Here is a 26,921-nt window from a genome sequence, read left to right as displayed (position 1 = left end):
AGCATGGGTCTTAATCCTCTTACTGGAGTCCTTTAGCCACAGAAGCTGAGAGAGAAAGCCACAGATGGAGCAGTCAGAAGCTGAAGGCAACGAAACCCGGGAGAGAAGGGAGAGACCAGCAGATGTGGCCATGTGCCTTCCCATGTGACAGAGGAGTCCAGGATCACTCATGGCCGGTGTTGGGGCAGGGAGGGCACACCTGTTGATGCCTTTATTTGGACATTTTCATGGCCTCAGAACTGTAAGCTTGTAATTTAATAATTCCCATTGTAAAAGCCAACCCAGTTCTGGTATACTGTATTTTGGTAGCTATGGCAAACTAAAACACTGAGATAATGACACCCACTGAACAGAGTGCTTGTGAAGATAAATTATATCCAGTGTTGAACACAGTGCTGCCCCTAGCAAGTGTAATGCATAAATAACAAGTCAAGAGTATGGTAAAAATAGGGCATGCACTAATATGGGGACAGTGGAAATGGAAAGGGGATGGGCTGGAAGTCATTTCAAAAGCAGGATGAACGGAACAGACGGGCTACAGAGACTGCAGGATAAGGATGCTCCCAGATAATCTGGGGGGGAGGGGGAGGTAGGGAATTTCCCTTGGGATTGTGGTAAATGATGCACTGTAGTCACAGCTGAATGTCCAATCTCAGTGACACATCCTTAACCTTCTTCAAAATGTGATTACTCAGAGAAAAGTTATTCCACAGATGGCCAGAAGATGTCACTGAAGACAGTACTATCCATACTGTATTCCCGTCTTGGTGTTTGGATTGTTCTGCCATTTGTGAAGGAAAAATTTACTTCTACCTAACTCTGCTCACCCTGTGCTCCTACTCCATGTTTAGCCTCCTCTCTTTCTTCTGTGAATCCCCACCCTTCCTTCTACCTCCCAATCCAAAAATCCAGCTTGATGCGTACCTGATGTTCTGACAGAAAGGTAGATCTGGGACATTCCAGGCAGCAGAACCACCATTGTGACCAGGTTCTGTGCGTGCTTCTCTGCTCTTTCTTCATTATCCCATTCATATAGATTTATTTACCAATACCTATACCCTTGCTGTCAACCCCAACCAGATTCCCCCTAGCCTCTTGAGTTCCAGTCAGTAGAGTACCCCTATTCCCTCTCATACTTTTTTATTTTTTAAATTCATTTTTATTGAATTCCATGCAGTCATACAAAGTGTACATTCAGTTGTTCACAATACCATTATATAGTTGTGCATTCATCTCCAAAATTAATTTTTGAACATTTTCATTACCACACACACAAAAATGCTAAGAATAAAAATTAAACTGAAAAAGAACAATTAAAGTAAAAACACTGGGTGCCTTTTTTTTTTTTTTTTTTTGCCCCCATTTTTCTACTCATCCATTCATACACTGGACAAAGGGGAGTGTGGTCCATATGGCTTTCCCAATCACATTGTCACCCCTCATAAGCTATATTTTTACACAGTCGTCTTTAGGATTCATGGGTTCTGGGTTGTAGTTTGATAGTTTCAGGTATTTACTGCTAGCTATTCCAATTCATTAGAACCTAACAAGGGTTATCTATATTGTGTCTCATACTCTTTAACTTGACCCAATTTTCAAATATTAGCATTTAAAGATTTGGTGATGCATCAATCTAACCCACTTTCTGAAAACCTCAGTGTTCTTGGTAAAATGATCCCTAAACTTTGGCCTATAAACAGCTCTAGAATATTGGAAATGATGAGTATTCCTGAGCCACTACAGGACTTATCCAGAAGGAATATGTCACAGTCATGGGACTGGATGCTGACAGCTGATACCTGATTAAGAAAGAAAAAATGTTCCAGGTCCATTTCCCCCTTTCTCTCTATTCGTTGCTTCTGTTTGTGATTCTTCTTACTCTGTCTCTCATTTGCTTTTATTATTTAAAAATCAGCATAACTTTCAGAGCCAATATTTTTATAGGTATCTTTTCCTACTAATAGCTTTGGAGATGAGTTCAGAGATATATCTAAATCTCTAACAGTTATCCAAGTGATCTGGACTCTACTCCAGAGACTAGAGCCTCTAAACAGGAGTTTGGAAAGAAAATCACCTTAGTGATTATAAGAAATAGCTGCATAAGAATCAAGATACCTGTCTTTTCTCTATGTATAACCTGAAGCACATTTTTAGTAGCTTTGATTCTGTTTACCTTTGTCTTAAAACATTCCCAAGACCTTAGACCAGAGTGGGAAAAAAAGTTTTCACTTCCTCTATATAGTTTCTGATGACGGACCTAGCCCTTGATGCTAAAAGTTATCATGAGCCTCTCACCCAATTAGGTGCCCACAAACAGGGACTCATATCATTTAGGTCCCATATACGCCGAGTACCAGGATTTTGTGTGAACTTGCCTCAGTGTTGAATCTTCTTGCATCCTGACTAAACTCAGGATGAATTTACACTCAACACAAAATACCAAATATACTACCATGCAGGGAAGGCAAGGTGCTGTTAAGCTTCCACCACCTTCCTGATCCAACTACTCCTCCCTGAACAAAACAGAACATGAACAATCCTACACACCTATAACTATTACCTGGTTACTGCCAACAAACAGTGAAAAGGGAGAGCCAGGAATTTTGGCCAAGGGTGACACGTGCAGGCCTCCTCCTTCCCCTGCAGCAAGTTACCCAATGGGCTGACTGGACCTGTGGTTAGGGCACCAGCGAAGCAAGAGCACCTCAAAGATGTTTATTGAAAGAATTAGATTTTAAAGAAAAAAAAAAAATCTTAGTAGTCTTCCTGAGAAAAATCAGAACTTGTTGGACTTCTTACCCTTTTTTTCCTTTTTTTTTTTTTTTAGTACAGTTTAGTGTTTTTAAAAATTGCTTTTGGGGAGGAATGACTATCTTTCTCTCTTTTCCGGGCTTACAGCCTCTAAATCCAGCCCTGCCTGGCAGGGGCAGACCTGTACTTCCTGGACTGATACTCTCCAACCCCAGCCTTCCCTTACACAGAGTAGCAGAGACCCACTTTGCAGCTGAAGGTGGATACCCTCCCCCAAAGCACCACCAAAACATCATACCTTGTCTGAAAGAGAGGTTATCAACTCAGGGCCAGTGGGTTATACCTGAAAAAGATGCAAAAAATATATTTTGTTTGGTCTTCATGATGTTTTTAAAAATTGGAAAATTTCACATCAAAGTCATTTTTCTGGTTTTTTTTCTTTAACAATGGAGAATCAGTACTGAGCTTGAAGCCCGCATGTCAAAAAATCATCTGAACTGAATAGGAGGGATGTGCACTCTCTGGTCTAAGTTGTTAGACTTACATGGCTTGCTTCAGTCATCTATGAAAGCTGCCTGGCCTCTTCAGGTAGGTATTTGAGTTTGAGACCCTAAATGCTTTGCTCCCCATTAAACTGCAGAACCTTTAGCAAAGAAAATATATTATTAAGCTTTTGGCACTCTTATCATCAATTCACTGTGAATGAAAGTTCTGACAGCTGTTTTTCTGAGAAGGAAAGATCCATAGCTTGGGGACTCTAGGTTCTGAGGGGGGATGTAGGAGCTTGCTAACAGGGTGGGAGAAAAGAAGTCTGAGCCTGAAGCTGGAACCAGATTATCAGTTCAGTATTCCACAGCAGGGCTGTCCATCAGGAGTGCGCCTGCCTCGCTTATCCTTCAGGCTCCTGGTTGTACTGAGCAACAGATAGTCTGATTCAGGAATTCAGTGTGCTAGGGCCAAAACAATTTAGGTTTTAATTGGCTAGGGCAATTGGCATAGGCCACCCTGTCCGTGATATTAAGAAGAGCCAAGAATATTGGACCATTTGACTGAATACAGAACATCTCCAAGCTGCTGGGCCACTGGGCACTTTGGGCAGTAAGTTCAGTGTGCACTGTGCATTGCCAACCCAGGACGAGGGGCTGGTGGCGCTTCTTTTCCCACAGGAGTGTTCCTGCCCACAGTGAAGCCAAGGAGCATACTGGCCACCCTGATGTTCTCTACTATTCAACCTGGACTAAAACACAAAGCAACTTTGTGTAACATATTAATTCTTTGGTCTTCTGCATTACAAAGAAAAAAAGTCAAATTACATTGAAAATTAATTATTAAAGATTTTAACATCTTTAAAATGATCAAGATTGACTAAAATTTTGACAATGAAGTGGGAAGAATTCTACATGCCTAAGAGTCTATCAAGGTTTTCCTAAAATGAAAAACAGATAGCTTTGCTGTCTCCTTCTGGCCCATCTGCTCATGTTTTCTGATTTCCAGGGGTGTTCGTTTTTACCTACATTGTAATATTTGTTTATTTAAACCGTATAGAGTTATATGTCAAGGGGAAAAAACCTGTTGGATCACATTATTCAAAACTGTCTCTCAGGGATGTAGGAAAACAAAAGGTAACTCCTTGGGAACCCCCATTGTAGGGACAGATCATCAAAGCCCAGTACCTCCCCAAATTTTAAAAAGGGCTGTGACAAATCAGGGAATTCCTGGGCCTAACTCTTATCACTAGGTCAGAAATAAAGAACACCAGGCCAGGAAGGCCGTCAGGAATATAAAACCACAAAAGGAAGTGCAAAGAAATTGATCCTAGAAGACTTAGTCCTGAGATAGTTTTCACATATGCATAATTATGTTTTTAACTTCTTATTTTGAAATACTTTCAAACTTACAGAACAGTTGGAAAAATAATACAAACCCCATACAGAGAACTCCAACATAACCCTACCCCCCCACCAGATACCCAGATCCACCGATTTTAATATTTAACCACATTTATCACTATAATTTTAGTTATCTATCCATCATTCTATCTATCTACTTATCAATCCATTTTCTGAACACTCAAGAATAGGCTGTATACATCATGCACCTTGAATCCTTAATACTGCCCTGGGCATTTCCTAAGAACAAGGGTATTCACTTATGTATCCACCTTAAGTGCAGTTATCAAGTTCAAGAAATTTAACACTGATATAAAGGTTACCACCTATATTCCATTTTTTTAAAATATGTCCCAATAATGTCCTTTTTGAGCATCCTCTCCTCCCTTGTTAGATCCTGTGCAGGATCATGCATTGCCTTTAATTGTCATTGTCTCTTTAGTTGTTTGCTTTTTTTATTATTATCATTGTGGGAACATCTAGACGACATAAACTTTTCCATCTCAATCACTCCCAAGCGTACCATTCAGTGGGATTAATCACATTCCCTACACTGTGCTACCCTCACCACCATCCATTACTAAAACATTCCCATATCCCCAAGCAGAAACCCTATACCCATCTTACATTAACTCCCCATTTCCCCTACCCTCTGTCCCTGGAAACTTGTACTCTACGAGCTTGTTTATTCTCCAGTATTTTCTTTGTAGTTACCATGGGGCTTAAATTTAACATCCTAAATCCAGAACAATCTCATTTGCTTTCATACCAACTTAACTTCAATATTATACACCAATTATGTTTCTATACCTCTCTGTTCCACTACCTTTTTGTAGTTCTTGTCACAAATTAAATTTTATACATTATGTGCCCCAAATCACTGATTCCTCATTCCATTTAATGCATTTGCCTTTTAGATACTGCAGAAAAAAAAAAGTGAAATTACAAACCAAAAATACAATAGTACTGGCATTTACATTTACCCATGTCATTACCCTTATTGGAGATCTTAATTTCGTCATGTGGCTTTTGCCCGTTGTCTTTTCTTTCAACTTGTAGAACTCACTTTAGCATCTCTTGTGGAGCTGATCTAGTGGCGACAAACTCCCCCAGCTTTTGTTTATCTGGAAATGTCTTAACCCCTCCCTTTTTGAAGGACAGTCTGTCGGATATAGAATTCTTTGTCAGCAATTACTTGCTTTCAGTCCTTTAAAACATGTCATCCCACTGCCTTCTTGCCTCAATGGTTTCTGATGAGAAATCAGTATGTAATCTTAACGAGGCTTCCTTGTATGTGACAAGTTGCTTCTCTCCTTCAGCTTTCAGAATTCGCTCTTTATCTTTGGCAGCTGACAGTTGGATTATAACATAATGCAGTATGGGTCTATTGGGGTTTAACTTGTTTGGAGTTTGTTGAGTGTCTTGGATGTGTATGTTCATGTCTTTTGTTAAATTTGTTAAGTTTTAAGCCATTATTTACTTGAATATTCTCTCTGCCCCTTTCTTTCCTTCTTCTGCTGGAACTCCCATGATGAATATATTGGTTCACTTAATGGTGTTCCACGGGTTCCTTAGGCTTTTTCACTTTTCTTCATTCTTTCTTTGTTCTCCTCCTCAGAAAGAATGATTTCAATTGTCTTCACGTTTCTGATTCTTTCTTCTACCACCTCCAATCTGCTGTTGAACCCCTCCAGGAAATTTTTAATTTCTGTTACTATATGGTCTTCTGCTCTTTGTGTTCCTTTTCATAATTTCTATCTCTCTATTGATATTTTCTTTGTGTTCATCTATCACTTTCCCGATTTTCTTTAGTTCTTTGTTCATGTTTTCCTTTAGCTTTCTGAGCATAACTAACTAAGACCATTTAAGAAAAATGTTTGTCTGGTATGTCCCAGGTCTGGTCATCCTCATGGATGGTTTCTAAAGCTTTAATTTTCTCCTTTGCCTGAGCTATCACTTCCTGTTTCTTTGTTTGTTTTGTAACCTTTTGTTGAAACCTGGACATTTTAATATTTCAAGGTGTTATTGCTGGAATTTAGACTCTGAGGCATCTGCTCCTTAAGCCTGTATCCAGCTAGTGTTATGATAGAACTTTCCTTGAATGCCAGGAACTAAAGAAAAAAAACAGAAAAGAAAAAAGAAAGCACCTTTCCCAATCTTTGTAGATTGGCCTGTGTGATTGCTTTCTCCTTCAGGGCTTATTTATACAAAGAATTTAGAGAACAGCTCCAAGCCAAGGCATAGGAACCTCCCTGGTCCTTTCAACCCATGGGCATGTGGCCCTAGGAATTCCCCCATTTACACAGATACAAATGTCCCCTCTTCTCTAGGAAAGAGCCTCCTCAGAGTCCCAGGCACAGCACTGCTGGCCCTACAGCCAGCAATCCCTTGCCCCAAGCCCATGGCTTTACTGGTTATTACCCACAGCATTCTGTGGGAGTGCTCCATGTGCCACCTTCTTCACTCAGGACAAGTTCTGGGACAGTGAGTCTCTCAGGACACCATCAAACTGACTGTGCCAGACTTATATGCTCCCAGTATGTACACAAGGGTTACTCTGCTCCTCTGGAACTGGGACTAGGCAGCCACGCCCTGGGAAGGTGGGCGCGCTCAGGGCCAAGCTGGAGAGGGTTGGGAGGGTAGGAGCCAGGACACCAGGATATCCTATGCTTTAAAGTTGTCTTTTTCTTGATTTGGTGCTCACACTGTTTTTGCAGACTTTAAACTGTTTTCCACCAGATCTTGCTGATTCTTCAGAGCTTCTGTGGGGGGACCTATGATTCTCTTTTTAATAATCATTTTTAAACCTGCAGCTAAAAATCCTCTTCAAAGATATACTTTGTAAATGAGGCATTTAGTGTTTGACATTTCTACAGCTCTGTTTTGTTTTGTTTTTAAATAGTGAATATCCCCAGCTAGGGGAACACCTACCCTCTGTTTTTACCTAACAATTGGAGTAGAAAATACTCAAGTATCTTCCAAATTATAGTGTATTCAGTCTCATTTTCACAATGTGTTTTCAAAATTGTTAGTAGTATGACACCTTGGCTAAATGGATAGAAATTAGATAAACTACCATGGGGTGCCTGGGTAAATTTCTCTTTATTTCAGTTTCTTTTTAGGATTAACAATGTGATACATAAAGCGTTGGAGTCCTTCCAAAAATTTATGCTGTGATATGCCAACAGCGATGGTCTCCCTTACAAAGCAGGGTTAGACATGCATTTGCAACCACATACTATAGTTTTCAAGCTGCCAAAGGCCCTAAATCGCATTAAACCGATCTTATTCTTTTAAAAGCACGTATACTACCAAAAAGTTAACTGATCGACCCAAATAATATGCAGCTAATTAGACAGAGCCAGGAATTCAGATGTCCTATTTTCAGTCTCTCTCCCATCTTGCCTCAAGAATTGTATATTTGCATATCAAATGCCTGCAGAGAGGATGCAGTCTGTCCTAACAGTTTTCATGTTGATACAATTGCTACCCTGAAGGCTTTATTTCTTGGTTTTACTTTTTTCCTCTCAGATTTCTTCTCTCAACCCCACTGACCCAGATTCCCTACATTCAGATGTTGGGGGTGGGGAGGGAGATGTGAAGAGGGGAAGGTTAGTCATTGTATGGCCAGTCAAGGTAAAGCTGATTGCAGTAATCACCAGAAAGCTCTGCAGAACTGTATAAGCCTCCTGGGGCTAATTCTGAAGACCTCTGACCTAAATTGCTTTCGTTTGCCAGGTCAATTCCAGAATTAGATGAATTCAATTTATGGCTTGCTGGCTTGGAGGTGGGGGTGGGGCACAGAGGATAAGTTCTATATTTGCAGATGCAACCAGAAGATGGTGAGCCCAAACCCTCTTCTCTCCCGCATGGCTACCCACACTGTATGGGTAGGTCCAACTGCTGCCATCCCCCAGGTCAAGAGCAGTAAGTAGGAGCCAGCAGGGGCAAGACGTCGGCCGTGTTAGGGCTGCCTTGAGCGTCACACAGGTTGCCTAGCAGCTACATTCTTACTCGTCCTTATGATCCAATCTTGGGTAAGATGCTGTTCAACTCATTCTTCAGCATTCTTCTAATGCTCCTGGGAAATTGCCCATCTGGGCACCCAGAGGTAGGTTCAGGGCCCTTTCCTTGCAGCGACACAATGTAAATGAAAGAGTGCGACCTCAATAGTTATTTCTTGTTGCAAGGTATCTATAACCTCTACTGCAAAGATTAACACCTTGCTTTACTCGAAAAGAATTATCATATATAGCACTTTTCCACAAACAGGGATGAGAGTGCTTGCCCCTCCCCCAGCCAATAGGATTAACAGTCCCGAGGAAAAGATTTGAAGGTTTTCCAAGTATTTAGGCTTTTAACGCCAAAGTTTTCGCAACTTTTACCTGAGAGGGGAGGAAGAGTTAAATGCTCAAGCCCTGCAAAGAAGGACAACGTGTCGTTCCTGGTATTGGCAGGAACACAGGAGGGGCCTACCACCTTCTAATCACCGAACTGTCCTTCCCCGCAGACTGAACTTTGGGGAACCGAATCCCTACACCCAGCCATCATTTCCACTCTTGCGTTTTCAAAAGATCAAGAAACGGAAAGGACCTGGAGGTTGGCAAACCCCGGTGAGGAACCGCCCAGTGGGTCTGCGTCCTAGGGATCGCAGCAGCCAGACGACCCTAAATCCAATCAATCAAGGGAAACCCCAGGGAAAGAAGGATTTTTGCAGAGGACAGAATTACTGAGTGCACACTGCAGGGAAGTACCTGGGGGGAGGGGGGCCTTGTCAGAAGGACTTTCCAGCCACTCAGCGCTCATCAAAAAGTTCCCTGTATATGACCCCAGTGGCTCATCGCAGGGAGTTTCTCTGTTGAACCCCAACACAGGGTTTAGGCTTCTTTTTCCCCCTAGCAGAGAACGAGGCCAGTTCTCATTTCTGGTCTGACTGGCTTGGAAATTCCCCGCGCCTAACCCCGCCCCGGAGAAATCCCCTGCCAGCGCTTATAGGGCGCCGGGGCGGCGCCGCCGAGCCACAACAGTGCTAGTCCGCCGTCCTGCCCGCCAGCGACACTGCGAGGAAGCGCGCCGCCCGCGGCCGAGCGCACCTGGGGAGCAGCGCCTGGAGCTTTTACCGCGCCATGTTTCAGCCCGCCGAGCACGCCCCGGAGTGGGCCATGGAGGGTCCCCGGGACGGGATGAAGAAGGAGCGGCTGCTGGACGACCGCCACGACAGCGGCCTGGACTCCATGAAGGACGAGGAGTATGAGCAGATGGTGAAGGAGCTGCGGGAGATCCGTCTTGAGCCTCAGGAGGCGCCGCGCGGCGCCGAGCCTTGGAAGCAGCAGCTCACGGAGGACGGAGACTCGTAAGTGTTGCGGGGCCGCAGTGCGGGGGTTGCGGGGGCGCCGGGCCTGCAGCGGGAGCCGCCGAGGCCGCGGTGCAGCAGGGCAAGGGCACAGCAGCGAACCCTGGGATTCTGCACGGACTCCGATAACGTTCAGAGCTGCACGTCTGCGCGTGGGGGGAGGGAGGGCTGGGCTTCAGGCTCCGAGGGCCCGGGTGCAGCTCCACCGCCTTTCACCGGCGTTTCCACACACGCCCCCCCCAACCCCCTACGGCTCGGTCCTCTCGGCCGGGGGCGGGGCGGCGGCCTAGGGACGCGAGGTCCGGGGTTGCATAAGGGTGGGGGGAGAAGCAGGAGTTTCTGCCCCGCTGGCGGGCACCTCGCAGCCCCGAGGGGAAGTACAGGGCGTTCCGGGCCGGCGCGAGGGCGGGGCGGTCTGGCCGGCGCCCGCCGAGGAGGAGGAGGAAGGGGGGGCAGCCCGGAAAGTCCCTGGGCGCCTGCCAGGAACACTCAGCTCATAATAACCTCGCGGAAAACACCGCGGCCTCGGCCTCCAGAAACCCCGGCCTTGCGCAATCCCCCGCAGGCCGCACCTCCCTGGGCCCCACACAGTGCACTCACCACCCCTGGGGTTTTTTCCCCTCTCTTCCCCTCAGGTTCCTGCACTTGGCCATCATTCATGAAGAGAAGGCACTGACCGTGGAAGTGATCCGCCAGGTGAAGGGGGACCTGGCCTTCCTCAACTTCCAGAACAACCTGCAGCAGGTGCGCTGCTCGCCTAGCCCTGTGCCCTTTCTGACCCTGTGATGGAGCTGGATTAACAAATTGGCCCTGATTCAGTTGCCACCAAATCGTTGCTAAACCAAAAGTCACTAGTCTTTGTATGCTCTGGCCTTTTACATTGAAATTAGCAAATATCCAGCAGAGTAAGGAAATACCAGAGGCCCCAGCGGGAGTGGGGGGGGGGGGATAAATCACCCAATCAATGGGAATTTGCCTCACCCCTTGGCCTGGCTGGGAGGTGCCTGGGGTTCAAGGAGACCCAGATTGCAGGCTTGGCCCGTGGCTTATTCTTTCTATTCCTTTTTCCATTTGTAGACTCCACTCCATTTGGCTGTGATCACTAACCAGCCGGAAATTGCTGAGGCTCTTCTGCATGCTGGCTGTGATCCTGAGCTCCGGGACTTTCGAGGAAATACGCCCCTACACCTTGCCTGTGAGCAGGGCTGCCTGGCCAGTGTGGGAGTCCTGACGCAGAGCTGCCAGGCTCAGCACCTCCACTCCATCCTGCAGGCCACCAACTACAATGGTATGTTAGCCTGCTGGCCCCGCCAGAGGTCAGGGGACATGGAGGAGGGGGAAGGGGGGCCAACAACCTAAGGGGTCCTGGTGAGATCCTAAACTCCCAATGTGAGAAAGGTTGAGAAAATAGGCACTATTTGATGCCTTTATAAAGTTCATTCAGAGCCCAAATTGTAGTTCTTCAAATTTAGAAGACATGGCTATGTATCCCTTAAAAGAATAGGTGAAAGGATCTGTTTGAGGTGTGAGGCTTGAAACAAATAGTTACACTTTTCTCCTTTTGTCCTTCTAGGTCACACGTGTCTGCACTTAGCCTCTATCCATGGCTACCTGGGCATCGTGGAGCTTTTGGTGTCTTTGGGTGCTGATGTCAATGCTCAGGTGAGTGCTTCATGCTTCCAGATGGAGTGGGTCCGGCTTTAGAGTCCCCTTCCTGACTATGACTGATTGCAAGCAGAAATTCCAAATTCAGCAGTAAGCATCTCAAATTATTTTTGGTCTCAGGAGCCCTGTAATGGCCGGACTGCCCTCCATCTTGCAGTGGATCTGCAGAATCCTGACTTGGTGTCCCTCTTGTTGAAGTGTGGGGCTGACGTCAACCGAGTTACGTACCAAGGCTACTCCCCCTACCAGCTCACCTGGGGCCGCCCAAGCATCCGGATACAGCAGGAGCTGGGCCAGCTGACCCTGGAAAACCTTCAGCTGCTGCCAGAGAGTGAGGATGAGGACAGCTATGACACGGAGTCAGAGTTCACAGAGGACGAGGTGAGTCTTGATTGAACTCCTTCAACACTCGCAAAAAAAAAATGATGAAAGTGGTGTTTTTCACCACCTACCCCCCATGCTCCAAGAGCTGCTCTTTATCAGAGTCTCAACATAATAAAAGTTCTCAAACTTTAGTGTGCATAACCACTACCCCAGAAGCATGTCTTTTTGTATGTAGCGTACCCTTTTTTAAAGGAGAGGATTTGAAGGATTGTATGTTATGTGAATGTATCTCAATAAAATTGCATTTAAAAAAATAATAAAGGAGAGGAGCATTATAGAAAAACTTCCTCAGCCTGTAAGGTAACCAGTATTTGGGTTATTGAGAATGGAGTCCAAGAAGACTTAAGTTATTTCTAATAGCAACACTGACTGTCTTTTCAACATCCTTGATAAAGGTCTGGAAGTTTAACATGCTTTTTTTTCTTCTCATTTTTAGCTGCCCTATGATGACTGTGTGCTTGGAGGCCAGCGGCTGGCATTATAAATGGAACATATCTGAAAGAACACGCTCTTGTATATTTGTATAAAAGGAGAGTTTTATTTTTCTAAAAAAAAAAAAAAAGAAAAAAAAATTCAAAGGATGTACATAAAACCACACTGCCCACTGCCTGGCCCAAAAGGTTTTGCCTTTATTTTTGTGAATTCTGTGAGTGGGACAAGAAAGATCATTGAAATCCAAAGAAAGCCTCTTTAATTTTCACTTTGTCGAGTTTTTTTTTTTTGGAGAGGGCTATCTAAAATTGGATAAAAGGACCACATTTTATTTATTGTGCTTTTGACTGAACCACCATGGATTTAGTGGCTGAATCCAGTTGTATCCTGTGACATGTAACAGCCAGGTGTGTTGTTAACCTTTCGGCAGTGTGGGGTTAAAACCTTGAGGTGCTAGCTGTCAAGGTTTGTGTTACCCTCCTGTAAATGATGTATATAATGTATTTTGTTGTTAAATATTTTGGTACTTTTAAGGTGTATATTTATTAAACAGATTTTTACAAACAATTATCCTGCTACTTTTCTTCTGGTTGCTGTAGTTCACGAAGGATGTGAATTCTGAGAGTTGCTTGATCTTTAGGTGGAGGTGGAGATGGAGGTGGAGAGTCGTGTGGGAACATTCTTTGCAGCCACAAAACCCTTTCGGAGAGTAGCTTCTCACGCTGTACACACCAGCCTCACAGCAAAGCTTTGTAGGCAGCCCCTGGGCCCAGTGTGTGGGAGGCTGCTGCAAGGGCGATAGGAAATACCACACTCAGGCTTGGGGATGTCAGCAAACTGCCTGACTGTGGTTGGAAGGGTCTCCACTGTCACTCGCTTTCATCCCTTTGGGTTAAGCTGTTCCAGGCCCCTTTCTTCCAGTTTAGGAAATTATTTTGGCAAAGATGACTATGCTGAATTCGCACATTATAGAGATCTCAACTATAATACTGGAAGTTCCTGAGAACACGGGACTTGTTTTCAGGCTAGTAATCCTCTTTTAAGTGCATTCTACCTCTAAATTCACCTGTTTTTGTTGCTGGCTGGAGTATAAAAGAGATTTTTAAAAAAAGGCTTGAAGAGACTTTAGCAGCTTACAAATCAATAGAATCAGAATGATATATGGGGAAGATTTCACAAGGAATCAGTAACTTGTGAACTTGGTTTAGAGGCTCTGTCTCTCAATGTTCTCATTCCTGAGACGTCTCTTTCCTGGTTAGAGAAAGGAGTTAAGGAAAGTATGGCATTCTATAAAATGCAGAGGGGTGTATATACAATTTGTGTATTTTGGCTTACACCTGAAGAAACGTTACCAGGTAAGGTATGTTACCCTTGCCCAATTCACAAATGACGTCAAAGTCAAATGAGCATGATGGTCACCTTCCTCTCAGGACAAAAAGTCGCTTGGTGGATCTTCCAAATTTAGAGAGCATTGCTGCAGATTTACCGACTGGTCAAAGCCCGCTCTGCCTCCTGTGGCCTCAGTCAGGAGCCAAGCACCGTCTTGTCCTCTCCCAGAGTGCCCCAGGGTCACTGAAATCCCTGTCCAATCCCAGGCACTTGAACACAAGTGTTAAATTATCTAACACAGGAATATGAGTTAGGTTCAGCTATCTCAGCTGATGAGTAAAAGTAAGAGGGCCAGGAGTGGAGGAAGGGGGGAGGGGGCCTAACCTCACACCTAAAAGAACAGGGCTTGGAAACTTGGCTCCCTATTTTTGGAGTGATGTCCTTAACGCTTCTAACTCAGACATGCTTCTTGAATTTGCCCCTGTTACAGTGTTGAATTTGTGCCACATCACCCATTCACTCACTCTAGCTCTGTGCTACAGGGGTGGGAGAATAGGACAAAAGCCTGTAGCGAGTTCCTCCTCAGCCTTCTTGGTGTTCATCTCTTGTGTAGGGGTGTCACTCTCTGTGGAAAGGAGACTGAAGACGGTCAGGGCAGGGAGGGGGCTCTTCTGACCTCCTTGAGCCCTGACTTCCTCCTTTCTAGGCTTGACTTCTCTTTAAGCCCCGCAACCCTCAGGGTGGATTTGGTCATCTGCATGAATCCTGAGGTAGCTGGACCCAGTTAAGGACTGATGTCTGCCCCAGTTCCTTAGGCTCTCCAGTTCCCTCCCTATTTCTCTTAACTCTTTCCTTCCCTCCTTTCTTCCTCCCTCCCTCCCTTCCTCTCCTCCTCCTTCTCTTCCTTCTTCCCCTTCTCTCTCTTTCTTTTTCAACCTGCTTTCTTTCCTTCCTGCCAGTTGGATGGGTGGCTGGATTCTGGAATCCCTGGAGTTCAGTTTTAGAACTGAAACATGCTAATCTGTGGAAAGTCTTCCTCCAATATCTAAGAAACAAGAATAAAAATTTTCAAAGAAAATTTCAGCAGACTAAACAAATTCCTTATGCACTTTTATGTTCTGTCAGGACAGGTCGAAATAAGGGAGCTTTGGGAAAGAGAGACGTGAGACAAGGGGGAAATAAAAAGTCACATCAGCAACTTCCTCAAATTTAGTTCCTTGATTCTTTATGCCTGCCTCATCCATCAAGATAAATTCCTTTTATAGGTCACATGTTCCGAGTACCTTCCAGAAGAAAGGATTTTTCTTTAAAGAGGGAACAAACTCCAGCCTGAGCAATTTGAAGACTTTCATCTGGGGTCTGGAAATGCTAAATTTTCCTTTCCCAAAGACTGGGTGCTTGGGGTGATTTGCATTGAAACTTCAGTTGCTGCTGGAAGTGATTAAGTGGTGACAGTAAGGACTGAGTCAGGGTGATGGTTTCTTCCGTTGCCTTCCCCCCCTCCCTCCGCCTTCCCTCCCAATTTTCATTAACTCACCTTTGGGGTAGCTGAGGTTTCATTTGACAAGTAAGGTCAGAGTTGTTGAACTCCGGTCACACATTTGACCAAGAAGCATTCCCCCAAACTCCAGTAACTTCACAAGAGTATCTCAATGAGTTTCCCCATTTTAAGGGAGCATTACAGTGTGTTTCCTTCCTAGGGAAGTGGGACTCTCAGGCCCATTCATTCATTCACATTATGAAGCAATATTACTCTCCAGGCCCTGCGCTAGACACAAAGATGAAATCTTGCACATGTAAAACATGCGTACTTTGACAGCACGGATGTATTTGGAGCTCAGAGCAGAGGGTGGGAGAGGGGAATCAGGATGTTATGCCCCGGTAGCTATTTACCTGGCAGTACTATCTATTCTTTTCTCTCATTCCCCAAGTGACCAGTGGCACCCTTTTGACAGGTGTAGGGAAACAGAAAAAGCTAACTTACAGGTTGGAATCAAAACGACCATGCTCAGCAGGCTATACCATTCAATTTTTGCATCTGTGTGTGATCTCAGCTCTCAAAGCTGAGCCTAGAAGGAGTTTGCCACCAACCTTTGAATTAGCAACAAACCATATGCATGCCTTAGTTCAGAGCTCCTCAAACTTAATGTGTCCTTGAACCGCCTGGAGATCTTTCTAAAAGGAAAGTTCTGATCCAGGAGCTGGTCTGAGATGCTACCTTTCTAACAAACTCCCAGCCAAGGCTGGTGCTGGTGATCAGGGGACCACATTCAGAAGAGCATGCCTTAGCACTCACTGCCACCCCCCTCAGTGCCACTGCAAACCAGGACAAGTGCTTCTGCTGCTGATCATGAATGAGGATGATCCAGCATCAGGCCTGGCGGGTCTCTTGAAAGGTAGGGCTGGATCCTGAGCACTGACTTTAAAATAGGGGCCAAGGCCAACAAACCTGCCATCAAACCAGATAGTGTAATGAGGGAGGTGGCCAACTCAATGCAAGGCCAAATGCTTAATCATCTGAGCTCCAGGAAAGGAACAAAAGTCATAAAGGAAATGCATTTGAAAGGGTAATTCACCAATGAAGAAGAAAACCTGGCTTAGAAATGAGTTTATTTGTACCTTTGTATGGAGTTGCTGTGCTCCTGTGGGAGAGGCCCTGGCCAGGCCTAGATGGAAAGCGTGGAGAGGGAGCCAGTGCCCCGTGACCAAGTTCCCAAGCTCCTTATGGGAATCTAAGAAGTATTCACAAGCAGTTGACTGAAATGCATCAGGGAAAATCTTAAGTAAAGAATAGCTTCCCCTAAAATGTTACCATACTTTCATATTTTCATTTTTAATTTATTAAGTATAGCCTATATATTCAGAGTTCAAAAGGTAAGTTTAAAAAAACGTTTAAATTGTCTTATTTTCATTTTGTACAATATTTCATTCGAAGTGTTATTTAACTATGTTATGATAATATATATCATGGGATAAAATAATAGAATGAATTTACTTTTAAATGTATTAAATGTATATATAGTACTCACCACATGCCAAACACTGTTCTAAGTGGTTTGCAAATATTAAATTAACTCCGTTAATCCTCACCCACCCTGTGAGATGGGTACTATTTTTATTTTTATATTTTGGACCAGGAAACTGAAGCATGTAAAGTGTAGAAACTCAGCTCAGCTCCCACAGCTAGTAAATGGCAGAGGCAGGCATGGGGCAGTTCCAAAGCCCATGATTGTAGCCTGTGGTATAAAGCAGCTTCCAAGGATACAAGGGAATTCTCACTAACAAAAACGATTTCAGGTCACCAATTCTGGATACGTATCTTACCCATTCATCACTGATATCCTACAAAATCAGGTAAATATTGCAAAAGATGGCTTGAATTTCTGATGCTTCATGTTAATTTCCCATTCATTACTGATATTCTACAAAATCAAGTAACATTGCAAAAAATGGCTTGCATTTCTGATGCTTCATGTTAATGGAAAAGTTTTTCATAGAAACTGTAACAAGGCAGAGAATGCAAACCCTAAAATCACAGGGAGCTACAGTAAACTGAACAATAACATGGGACTCAGACAGATATCACCCAAATCCCATTTCAGATGATCCTATGAAATTTTGACAGTGTGACAGTGTTAAGTTTCATATGGTGCTAAATAAAGGAAGTGAGGCAAAGTCTCTCCTTCCAGGAGTTTCCAGTTGTGTGGTCTACGTTTGCTTCCATCTGAAGTTCGGTCTGCCCCTGTAGACCCATGTCACTACATTAAATATTTTGGTTAGACTCTTAAAAACTTTGTAGTATTTTAATATTCATTATCAGGGAAGTCTAAAATGAACTAGCAAATAAAAGTTCTAAGTACCAAAGAGTGAGCGTTTTTTCAGGTGAAATATTCTAGTGATTCAATTTTGTTTGTTTGATTTTTGGTTTTCATAAGATCCTGAAGTGAATCTAGTCATGCTTTCAAAAAATGCTCTAGGTCCCTCCAAGCTCGGCAATTAACATGCATAAACCATAGAAAAATCACAACTTGAGAAATAACACATGCAACATTGTTTGGCCATAAACATATGCAGCATAAGAAAAAGGTGGCAGTGTAAGTTGTTATTAGAATTAATAGAGTAACTTGGCCTCTATGCAGATACCCCCAGGGGCTTTCATTTGTTTAACCCCCAACTCTCAGTTTTCAAAGTAAGGAGCGATGTCCGCAGTATCGTTTTGTCATTTCTAACATATTGACAACAAATAAATAGAATGGAATGAGTTTTTTGGGGGATTTCTAGTGATTCCATTTTAAGTTGAATTTTAACGTTCCCCTTTGAATGCCTTCCACTCCCCTCATTGGTAGACAACTTACCAGGACAATGCAGAGGCTAAATTGGGATTGGGAAAGGATCATGATACAGCTGTTCAGGATTGGTGAAGCAAGGTAAAGATTTTAAGGTGAGGGGTTTGAAGCATTTTGAGGCATGAAGTGTCTGTTTTATGAGTCAGTGTGTCTTTCCAGAAACTCCTGTAATGAACAATCAAGTTATTTCCCTGGGCAAGAGTTTTGGAATTGTAAAGTTACAGTAATGAAGACAATGGAAGAATAAAGTCTTGTTAAATGTTGACAGTAAACTGGAGGGGGTGGGGAGACGGTGGGCTAAAGTAGTTTTGGCCTCAATCTGATTAGTCATCAGGCCTAGAATGAGGTCCTGAGGAAAGGGACACGTGGCGGGTACTGTTTCCATAGATTAAAAAAGTTAACAGGTTCAGGACGGGCAGCCATGAGCAACAGGTGCCCTCAACAGCACAGGGAGCACAAGGAAAGAGAAGAGGGATTGGAAAACAAGTTTACCATCTTTTATAACATCACCCATAACTGACCAATCTCTGTGGCTAGAAACACGTTAATTCAACATCACGAATTCACAAAGTATCCATGTAATCCAGCTACTGGTGAATAGCAATAACAATAATGATAGGTATCAGTTGTCAAACATATGTGATCGCTACTCTTGGGGGAGGGGCAGGAGAGGGGAGGCATTATTACCCCCATTTTACAGATGAGGAAACTGAGGTTCAGAGACATTTAGTAACTTGTCTGAGGTGATGCAGCCAAGAGAAGTGGCAGCACTGGGATTCAACACCAACCCAACTGTCCCCAAAGCTCTTTCTCACCACACTAGTCAGGCTGAGCTTCTTCACGTTGCTGAAGATGTTCGGAATGCCTCAATAGCTAACATTTTCCATGGCGGCAGTTTTTTGTCTTAAATAGCTCTGGCTGCCACAGAAACCCAATTTATTCTGAGATACCACTTGCTGCTATTTCTATTTCATAAAATTTTTCTATTAGAAAAATTGGAAAGACATCTCATGGCTTTGAAAAGCAATAATAGTTGCTATCACAGGGAACAGTGTGAGCAAACGTTCAGGGCAAAGTGCAACGCGCTGCAGCGGCCCCAGCACAGGGGGGGTTTCTGAGAACAAATGACAGGATGCTACCAACAAGGGAAAGAGATGAGAAAACCCTGCCTCCTTAGCTGCAGAAAACCCTGACCAAGATGATTTTGTGACCAAATTCAGACCCCAGGTCACAGCTGACCTGCTGGGATGGAGATGGGTACAGTGAGCAACTACATGCCGGGCCCAGGGCCTGCGGGAGGACGATTTGAGGGGCACAATTTAAAAAGGACCAGAAGGTGAGCATCCCTGACGTTGATCCTGAGGACAGAGGCAGCCTTCAGAATGATCATGCATCCATGTGAAGTTCACACCAATTTGGTTTCAATCCCAGCCACAGTCTGTACCATCCCATGACCTTGGGCTACTGGCTTAACCAACCTGTGCCTCAGTTTCTCATCTATAAAATGGGGTGAAGGTGGCTGCCTTGCAGAGTTGCTGTGATGCTTAACCATCACTAATGGTGTCTGTAAAGCTTTGGTGAGGCGCCCAACAGATATCAGGTGCTCAGTGGATGACAATTACTGGGACTAGGATTATTGCTGTGATTAATGCTGATATTGTCAGATGACAGCCCTCCCTCTCAGGTTAGTCCAGGGACTGAAGAACCAGATCTCCTAAGGAAAAACTGGAGCATCCAGTCTTCCCTCTTGACCCTCCTTTACCCTGCCTCCCCTCCAGGGCGCCATCCTCACCCAGACAGGGTGCCCTGACGCACAGGACAAGGAGACCCGACCGACCAGGTGCCTGACTGAAGGCTGAAACAGGATTTTTATCAGTCCCGGCCCTCCTCAGACCTGGGCACAAACCTGGGCAGCTTCTGACATCTCAGAGTCCTGGGAAGCTGCGGAAGGAGAGAGAAACCCCCGCTCCTATTGTCAGCAGAGGGCCAGGCTGCAGGTCACACAGGGGCTCAATGGGCTGGTCACAGAGTATGAGGGCCACACCTTCTCCTGGGGCCTTGGCTGGAGCCACGGATGGGGGCAGCTGGTCGGGCAGAGCCTTTGGGTCCCCTGTGTCATTAATGTGGGAACTGAGTCTATATTATGGAGACCTCTTCTTTTCCCTCTACCAGCCCCCTTGTGGGAAACGCAGGGGAGGAGAGAGCCCTTGTCCTGTAGGAGTATTAACTGTGTTTGAGAGAATGAGGGAGGGAGAAGGTCTGTGTACCTACCAAAGATGCCGTCCTCCAACACTATTAAGTAGAAGAGCAACAGCATGTTACAGAGCAGTTCGCATAGTATAATTCTTCTATTAAACGAAAAATTACACTCAAAAAAATTAATCTGGATAAGTTAGACAAAAAAGGGGAGCCCTCGGAACTTCCACTCAGGTGCCAGATTGAGGATCCAACGAGCTCACCACCACGGCCTGCATTGCAAACACCCCTCACCTGGTCATTGGTTACTGGCCTTGGCTGTCCCCACTCTGGCTGGAATGGATTTCACCCAGTCCCTCCCATTGTTAGCCTCTGATTTAAGGTGTGGGGCAGAAGGGTGTGCAAGGAAAGCTGGGAAAGTGAGTGTCTGGCATTTTTGCTTCAAGTTAGAGCATCCTCTAAACATGGGTAATGGGTTCAGATGAGGGTGGGGAGTGAGTTGCATCATGGGAACACGGACTCAGGCACAATAGAAACTTTCTGCAAATGACCGCTTTATGACTTACACAGCACAAAGGGTCCAAAAGATCAGGGGCAGGGATCCCATTGTGTCCGGTCTCCCAGGAAAGCCAAACTGCTGGCAGCTCAGCACACTCTACTTTGCCTCACAGAGGAAAGACAAATCTGTGTTGCCAAGGATGGGGTATTTATATACCCTAGGGTTAGGGGGGCCCTGCCACTGAGAGTTCCTGACTTGATGAGCAGCTGGGGCTGCATGTTCCTGGTTTCCATGTTTAAGGTCTGGTTGGGCCTTTTCATTAGACCTAACATCTACCCTGGTTACAGAATGGAACAGACTGAAATATCTGCACAAAATAGAAAAGGAGATAGGGGCAGACAAGAGCTGGGAGATGGCTGCTAGGTGTGTCTGGTGATCTCTCCAGCAGCCCACCCCTTGGCCTCTCTCTCAACCAGGCCTAGCTTACTCCTCCACATTGCCTTCCACAACATAAGCCCACCTCCCACCTCAGACATGAAGGTGGAGATGGGTCAGGTCTACCAGCCACTGGTTCTCAACAGTGTTGACAGTAAAGTCTGGGAACCCGGAAGCTGCAGCACATTAGGAAGGCTTCATCTATGCATGCCATGACTCCATGCAGGGTGATCAGACCTGTCTGAAATAATGATTACATCCATGCCTTCCTGCCCTCCATAAGACAGCTGAAGACGTCCCACATAGAATCTGTTTATACATTATGCAGCCAGTGGACTTGCCATTGGATTTTAGTCACTTCCTATCCCACCTCCCCCTAAGTATTAACCCACATATAGCAGAAGGTATTAGCATTAACACATACACCTCCTTGTTGGGCTAGGAGGAAATCTAAGGCAATGTGATTATCAAACGCTACTGCTACCTCGCTACTTTGGCTAGAGAGTTTACTGATCTTTGCTGAGCCTGAAGGGCTCATGCTGTGAACTTGGCAATGTCAGCCAAGGTGGCTAACAGATTGCATATCAGGTGTTCGTTGGTGCTTACTCCCAGCCAGGGCAATAATGATCTGCCAAAAGAAGTGGATCCAGAATCATGGCCCACCACCTCCAGGCAAATCATGCTGAAAATAATGAATTGGAAATAGGCTGAGCCATTTGCTAGTTTCATTACATTGGGAGTTGTTGCATCCCAACAGGTTGTCCAGGGGTGTGGAGAAGAAGAGTACACGGCCAGTGGCTGTGCTGCTATTTTTGTCCCAGAGCGTAGATGAAGGACTTCCTGGTGTCAGTTCAAACATGAGGGAAAATCAGCTCCTCGAGAGTCAATCTGGACTTCGCAAAGAGGCAAGAGAGAGTTTGGGATCAGATGGCAGATCCAGCTGTCAGTCAGGTTCCCTGCTGCCGTGATGGCCTGGGACAGCTGGACATTTGTAGTCACTTACCTTTTCCCTCTAAGATCACCCAGTCTGTCTGCCCCTTGCCCTGAGCTATAACCTAACTCCTTTCCCATCGATCTGAGGGCCTTACTGATATCTTCCAGCCCACTTCCACCCCATCCTCATGAATGGGGGCTGTCAGGGCTCCTCAAAGTTATCCCATGCCCATTCCCATAAGGACTAGTGGCCCAACAGGGGGTATGCAAGTTCCAGGCTCTGCAGGTCCAACCCACTGGATTGTAGCCTCATGTGTGTTAAGCACTTCTAGGCCTGCTTCTGTCATCTCACCCCTCCACATGGAGGCTTTAACCTCCCACCATCTTAGGAATCATATGGAGTGTGTAATGGGGTAAAAAAGTGGGATGATCCCCTGATGGGGGCTGGAAAGGAGAGTCCCAAGTGGTGTGTCCCTGGTCAGCCTTTCAGGGCCAGTCCTCATCTGGATGGGTATAAAGGCAGACACGTAGCAGAGCCTGGGTTCCTCCCCAACCCTTGTTCCCTTCCAGTACTAAGAAATGGGCTGAGGTTGTGTTTCCCTTCTGGGAAACTGCTGAGTTCAGCTTCCAGAGGGTTTGATTAAGACAGATAGTCCATCTAGTAATAGAGTTTTCAGGGTGTAGATACCAAAGCTTCTTTTTCTAGGCAGCCATTAAAGTTCTCCATAATGTCAGCTGCCTGTGGTGATAGGGGACGTGGAAGGCCCACCTAATTCCATGAGTCTCGGTCTATCGTTGAATGGATTGTGCAGTACAGTAGGGTCCTTGGTCAGAGGAGATGTCATCTGGGTACCTAAAGGGGTGACAGAGCTGCTTTTGCAAAGTATCCCGCATATGTACTATGTCCACAAGATGAGCTGGAAAGGTAAGGTCATAGACTGAAAAGGTTTTTACCATAACCGAAGTGTAGGACATACTTGGGCTGTCAGGAAAGGGCCAATGTAGCCCACCTGCCATAAGCAGCCCAGTGCAGCCCCTCTGGGAATAGCCCTTAAGTGCCCTTTTAGGGCTCTGGCTTGTAGTTGACCTCTTTCACATTGGTAAATGGCTAATGTGGCCTCTTTTAATGAGAGACGTACTCTGTGTTCCTGGCCCATAGTTTTGTGGTGTCAGAATTTCCACGTCTAGCTTGGTGGATCCACCCAGTGGCAGAAGCACCCATGGGAAATTCAGCCATTTCATGGATGTCACCAGGAGTAAGTTCATTGTCTTTATCCTCTGGGCAGGGCTCATCCTCTACCTCTCTCCCAGGAGAACTTTCGGCTTCATCGGATATGAAAAGCAGCTCCTTTACCGGCTAGATATTTCTAATGATGTTCATTGCATTCTGGGCCCTTGCCATGTGCATCAACATGACTAACAAAGATGGTGCCTTTCCACACAGCCAATTGTTTCCAAAGGTCCCTTCTCTACACTGATTCTCCAATTGCATTCCCCCCATGAACTTGATGAGACTGATAAGCTGTTGGCAACAGCCCATGAGTCAGTAAACAGATACATGGGAGTGCTTGAATCTGAGTGTTCCAGGACTAAGGGACTGCTCACAGTTCAGCCCATTGGGCACTGATATACAGTCTATACGAGGAAAGGGAAACAGTGGCTGCTGCCCAATGGATGCCAGATGGCTTCAGCTCAGCCGATCCATCAGCGAACCAGCACTGAGCATCTGGTGGGGCATCCTTCATTCAGGGTCCACAAGATGCCAATGCAGGGAGGAAAGGCCCTCATCTGGGGTTGCCACAGGATCATACAAGCGTGTCACTCCCTGGGGGCCTGGGTGGGTACAATCCTGAATATATAACTCAGCCATTTAATGATGCTCTGTTGTTGGCCACTGCCTGGCTGAGTGTCTGATTACCAGGACCCGAGACATGATGGGGATTTCTGGCCTCAGGAGGACCTGGGAGCTCTTGGTGATCCTTTCCATTTCCACCAAGGCCCAATAGCATGCCAGAAGTTGCCTCTCAAAGGGGTTGTAGTGCTAGGCTGTGGCTGGGAACTTCCTGTTTCAAATCCTCTGAGGTCTGTAAATTCCTGTTGCCAAAAGGACCAGTCGGCGTGGGTCTGAGTGGCGGAACTTTATAATTCAAACAGAAATCCAAGCTCTAAAGGTCCTAGAGGCAAGGTAGCTGAAAACAGCTGCTTTTACCTCTTGCAGAGCCTGCTCCTCCTCCATTCCCCAGTGGAAGAAAGTACCTTTCTGTGTCACCTGACGTAGCCCAAGCTCAAGGCTTTCCTGCCCTCCCCCAAGCATATGAACCAGCCCATCAACAGCAACAGGAAACAGTGAGGGCTTGTGGGACCCTTAGGAGGAAGCAGGGTTTGCCTGCCTCCCTGTTCCCAGAACCAATAAAATTTCTAAGAGAGAGAGAGAAAAAAAAAGCCAGGAGGATACTGAGATGAGGAATATGCTGGCCCCTATATGCAAATAGCCAATGTCTAGGACGGCTGGCACCAAAGGAAACACTTCTGCATTCAAGCACCCATAATATGGTCGGCTGCCTTACCCCACTCTCGTTTTTCACTGGCATCTTGGGCTCTTATAGGCAATGGCAGTGGAACAGAGGACACTGCAGCTAGAAGTTCGATTATGATTTCAGCAACATTCTTCTCCCCACCAGGAAGACAGTTTTGCCACTGCTGGACAATACAGTGAGGAGATGGGAGCACTGGCAGTGCACGGTCTGTCACTCACCCAGTCGTGATGGCCAGAATTTGTTGGGATGAGGGAATGCATCCTCACAGTCTCTGCTGGTGGTGCAGCAGTGCAGGATATCAATTCCTCTAATGCAATCCTGGGAGGGAAACATGGCCACAGGGGCAACCAAAGGGCCATAGGGACCAACCTATAGGGTAACAATAACCTCCCATCTCCATATCCATGTGGAATGTCCAAAACCTTCCAATGCTCCCAGAATGACAGTGATCTGGGTGCCTGTATCCAAAAGTTCCATAAAGGTTTGTTCACTGCCTCTGAACTGTATGCACACTGGGGCATGTAGCCTTCGGTCCTGGGGGCTGGGGGTGAAGGACCTTTGGTCCACCCCTAGGTCATTTTTAATTTAGGCAGGTCCTTCTAAGTGGTTGAAAGGAGAGGCAGATCTGCAGGACCCTTCTCCTCTTCAGCCCATCCCTGGGAATTGCAGGAAAGGGGTCGGGCAGGGGTGGATTTTCCCTGTCAAGCCCATGGCCCTCCTTCTAGTTTATATTTTTCCCAATCTATGGTATCCTTTGGGATCCCTTGCTCTAGTAGCTCAGTGAGTCAGGGTTCTGAGGGAAGAGGCAGCCGCCCACCCATCCCACATGTCTCAGGACCTGCTGAGTTCACAGGTGCGTGCTCACAGTCTGCCTGCCTGGATCCCTCGTCAGTCACCTCAGAGGCCCCCTCCCTAGGACAAGAGCCCTTGCCCCCAGCAGGGAAGGTACCATGAACCTGTTAAATCACATCTCCCAGGGGAATCCTGGGGTGAGGAGGAGAACCACTTGTCACTCCACTCAGGAAGGCCCTTTCTAGTAAAATCATCTCCTGCCCTGAAATGAGAACCTGGGGAGGGTCTACGTCCCTCCAGAGGGGGTGGACTATCAGTTGTCACGTGTGACCCTGGCTTCCTCCTTGTTATTCTAAGGCTTAGCTGGAATTCAGGGGAGGCCACCCAGAGTGGGATATGCTCCTCTGACTGCCTGAAGGATCCAGTTAAATAGAGGCTGTTCCTGCGGCGCACCTGCACCTTGACTGCATTATCAGCGTCTCCCTCCCCAGTCCCCACCCCTACCTCACTGCATGTCTTTACTCTATTCCTCTTCTACCCATATACTGGATAAAGAAGGTGTCAGTCCAAAAGTTTTTACAATCACATAATCACAAGATGAAAGCTATATAATTATACAATCATCATCAAAGATCCACGCTACTGGATTACAGTTCAAAATTTCCAGGTATTTCCTTCTGGCTACTCTAACACACTCGAAACCAAAATGAAGTATCTATATAATGAGTCAGTAGTCATAATCATTTGTTATATCTTAACTTCTCCCTTACACCTCCTCCCTCTCATTTGATCATTCTCTCAGTCTTCAGGGATATCTGGGCAATGACCATTCTAACTTCTTTTGTGCTGAAAAGGGGTATTGACATTATGGGGTAGAGGAATGAAACTGGTTGGAGAGACTGGTACCTCTGGGTTTTAGGGCTTATCTGGCATAGGAACAATCTGGAGGCCTTAAGTTTCTGAAAAAATAAACTTAGTAAGTAAAACTTTTATAGAGTCTTAGCTAGAGCCCAGGGTATTCTTTAGGGTTTTCAGGAATACTGTTGGTTGGGGTTTGGCATACTGTGACAAACCTCCAGAATGACCTCTCGATTCTATTTTAAATCTCTTAGCCACTGAAACTTTATTTTGTTTCATTTATTTTCCCCCTTTTGGTCAAGGAGGCATTATCAATCCCATGATGCCAGGGCCAGGCTCATCCCCGGGAGTCATGTCCCATGTAGGGGGGAGGGTAGAGAGTTTATTTGCAGAGTTTGGCTTAGAGAAAGAGGACACATCTGAGTAACAAAAGATGTTCTCTCCTCCTCCTCTCTTAACTCCAGCTAAGAGTTTGTTGGAGGATGGGGTTGGATGCAGAGTAGCCAAGACTCTTCTATCCAG

General features: G+C 45.5%; 1 protein-coding gene and 1 long non-coding RNA gene across 3 annotated transcripts in view; one reads left to right on the top strand and one right to left on the bottom strand.

Annotated features, from left to right (window-relative positions):
- Window positions 1–10,342, bottom strand: part of LOC119532423 — a 73,584-nt gene extending 63,242 nt beyond the window's left edge. The window contains exons 1-2 of the long non-coding RNA XR_005216533.1: window positions 9,734–10,342; window positions 3,050–3,094 (exon numbers count right to left, since the gene is read on the bottom strand). This is a non-coding gene — a long non-coding RNA (uncharacterized LOC119532423). The remainder of the gene's footprint in view (window positions 1–3,049; window positions 3,095–9,733) is intronic.
- On the top strand, window positions 9,648–13,041 carry NFKBIA (NFKB inhibitor alpha). 2 transcript variants are annotated; one of them, XM_037834831.1, is made up of 6 exons: window positions 9,648–9,993; window positions 10,629–10,737; window positions 11,071–11,281; window positions 11,567–11,655; window positions 11,857–12,039; window positions 12,479–13,041. In XM_037834831.1, the coding sequence occupies exons 1-6, from the start codon at window positions 9,767–9,769 to the stop codon at window positions 12,524–12,526; spliced, it is 867 nt and encodes a 288-aa protein (XP_037690759.1). In that variant the 5' UTR covers window positions 9,648–9,766; the 3' UTR covers window positions 12,527–13,041. The 2 variants fall into 2 exon arrangements, with proteins under 2 accessions (XP_037690759.1, XP_037690757.1); XM_037834829.1 differs by having other exon boundaries at window positions 9,650–9,993; window positions 11,779–12,039.
- The last annotated feature ends 13,880 nt before the right edge of the window (window positions 13,042–26,921 follow it).

Source organism: Choloepus didactylus, chromosome 4, assembly GCF_015220235.1.
Source record: "Choloepus didactylus isolate mChoDid1 chromosome 4, mChoDid1.pri, whole genome shotgun sequence".
Lineage (NCBI taxonomy): Eukaryota > Metazoa > Chordata > Mammalia > Pilosa > Megalonychidae > Choloepus > Choloepus didactylus.
Note: the sequence above shows the minus strand (reverse complement) of the source record. Positions and strands in the feature narration are given on the sequence as shown.

Excerpts from the sequence above, each read along its gene's own strand:
- NFKBIA (XM_037834829.1), top strand. The coding sequence starts at position 9,767 with ATGTTTCAGCCCGCCGAGCACGCCCCGGAGTGGGCCATGGAGGGTCCC. Across the intron at positions 9,994-10,628 it reads CTCACGGAGGACGGAGACTC|GTTCCTGCACTTGGCCATCA; the intron begins GTAAGTGTTGCG and ends TCTTCCCCTCAG. Across the intron at positions 10,738-11,070 it reads TCCAGAACAACCTGCAGCAG|ACTCCACTCCATTTGGCTGT; the intron begins GTGCGCTGCTCG and ends TTCCATTTGTAG.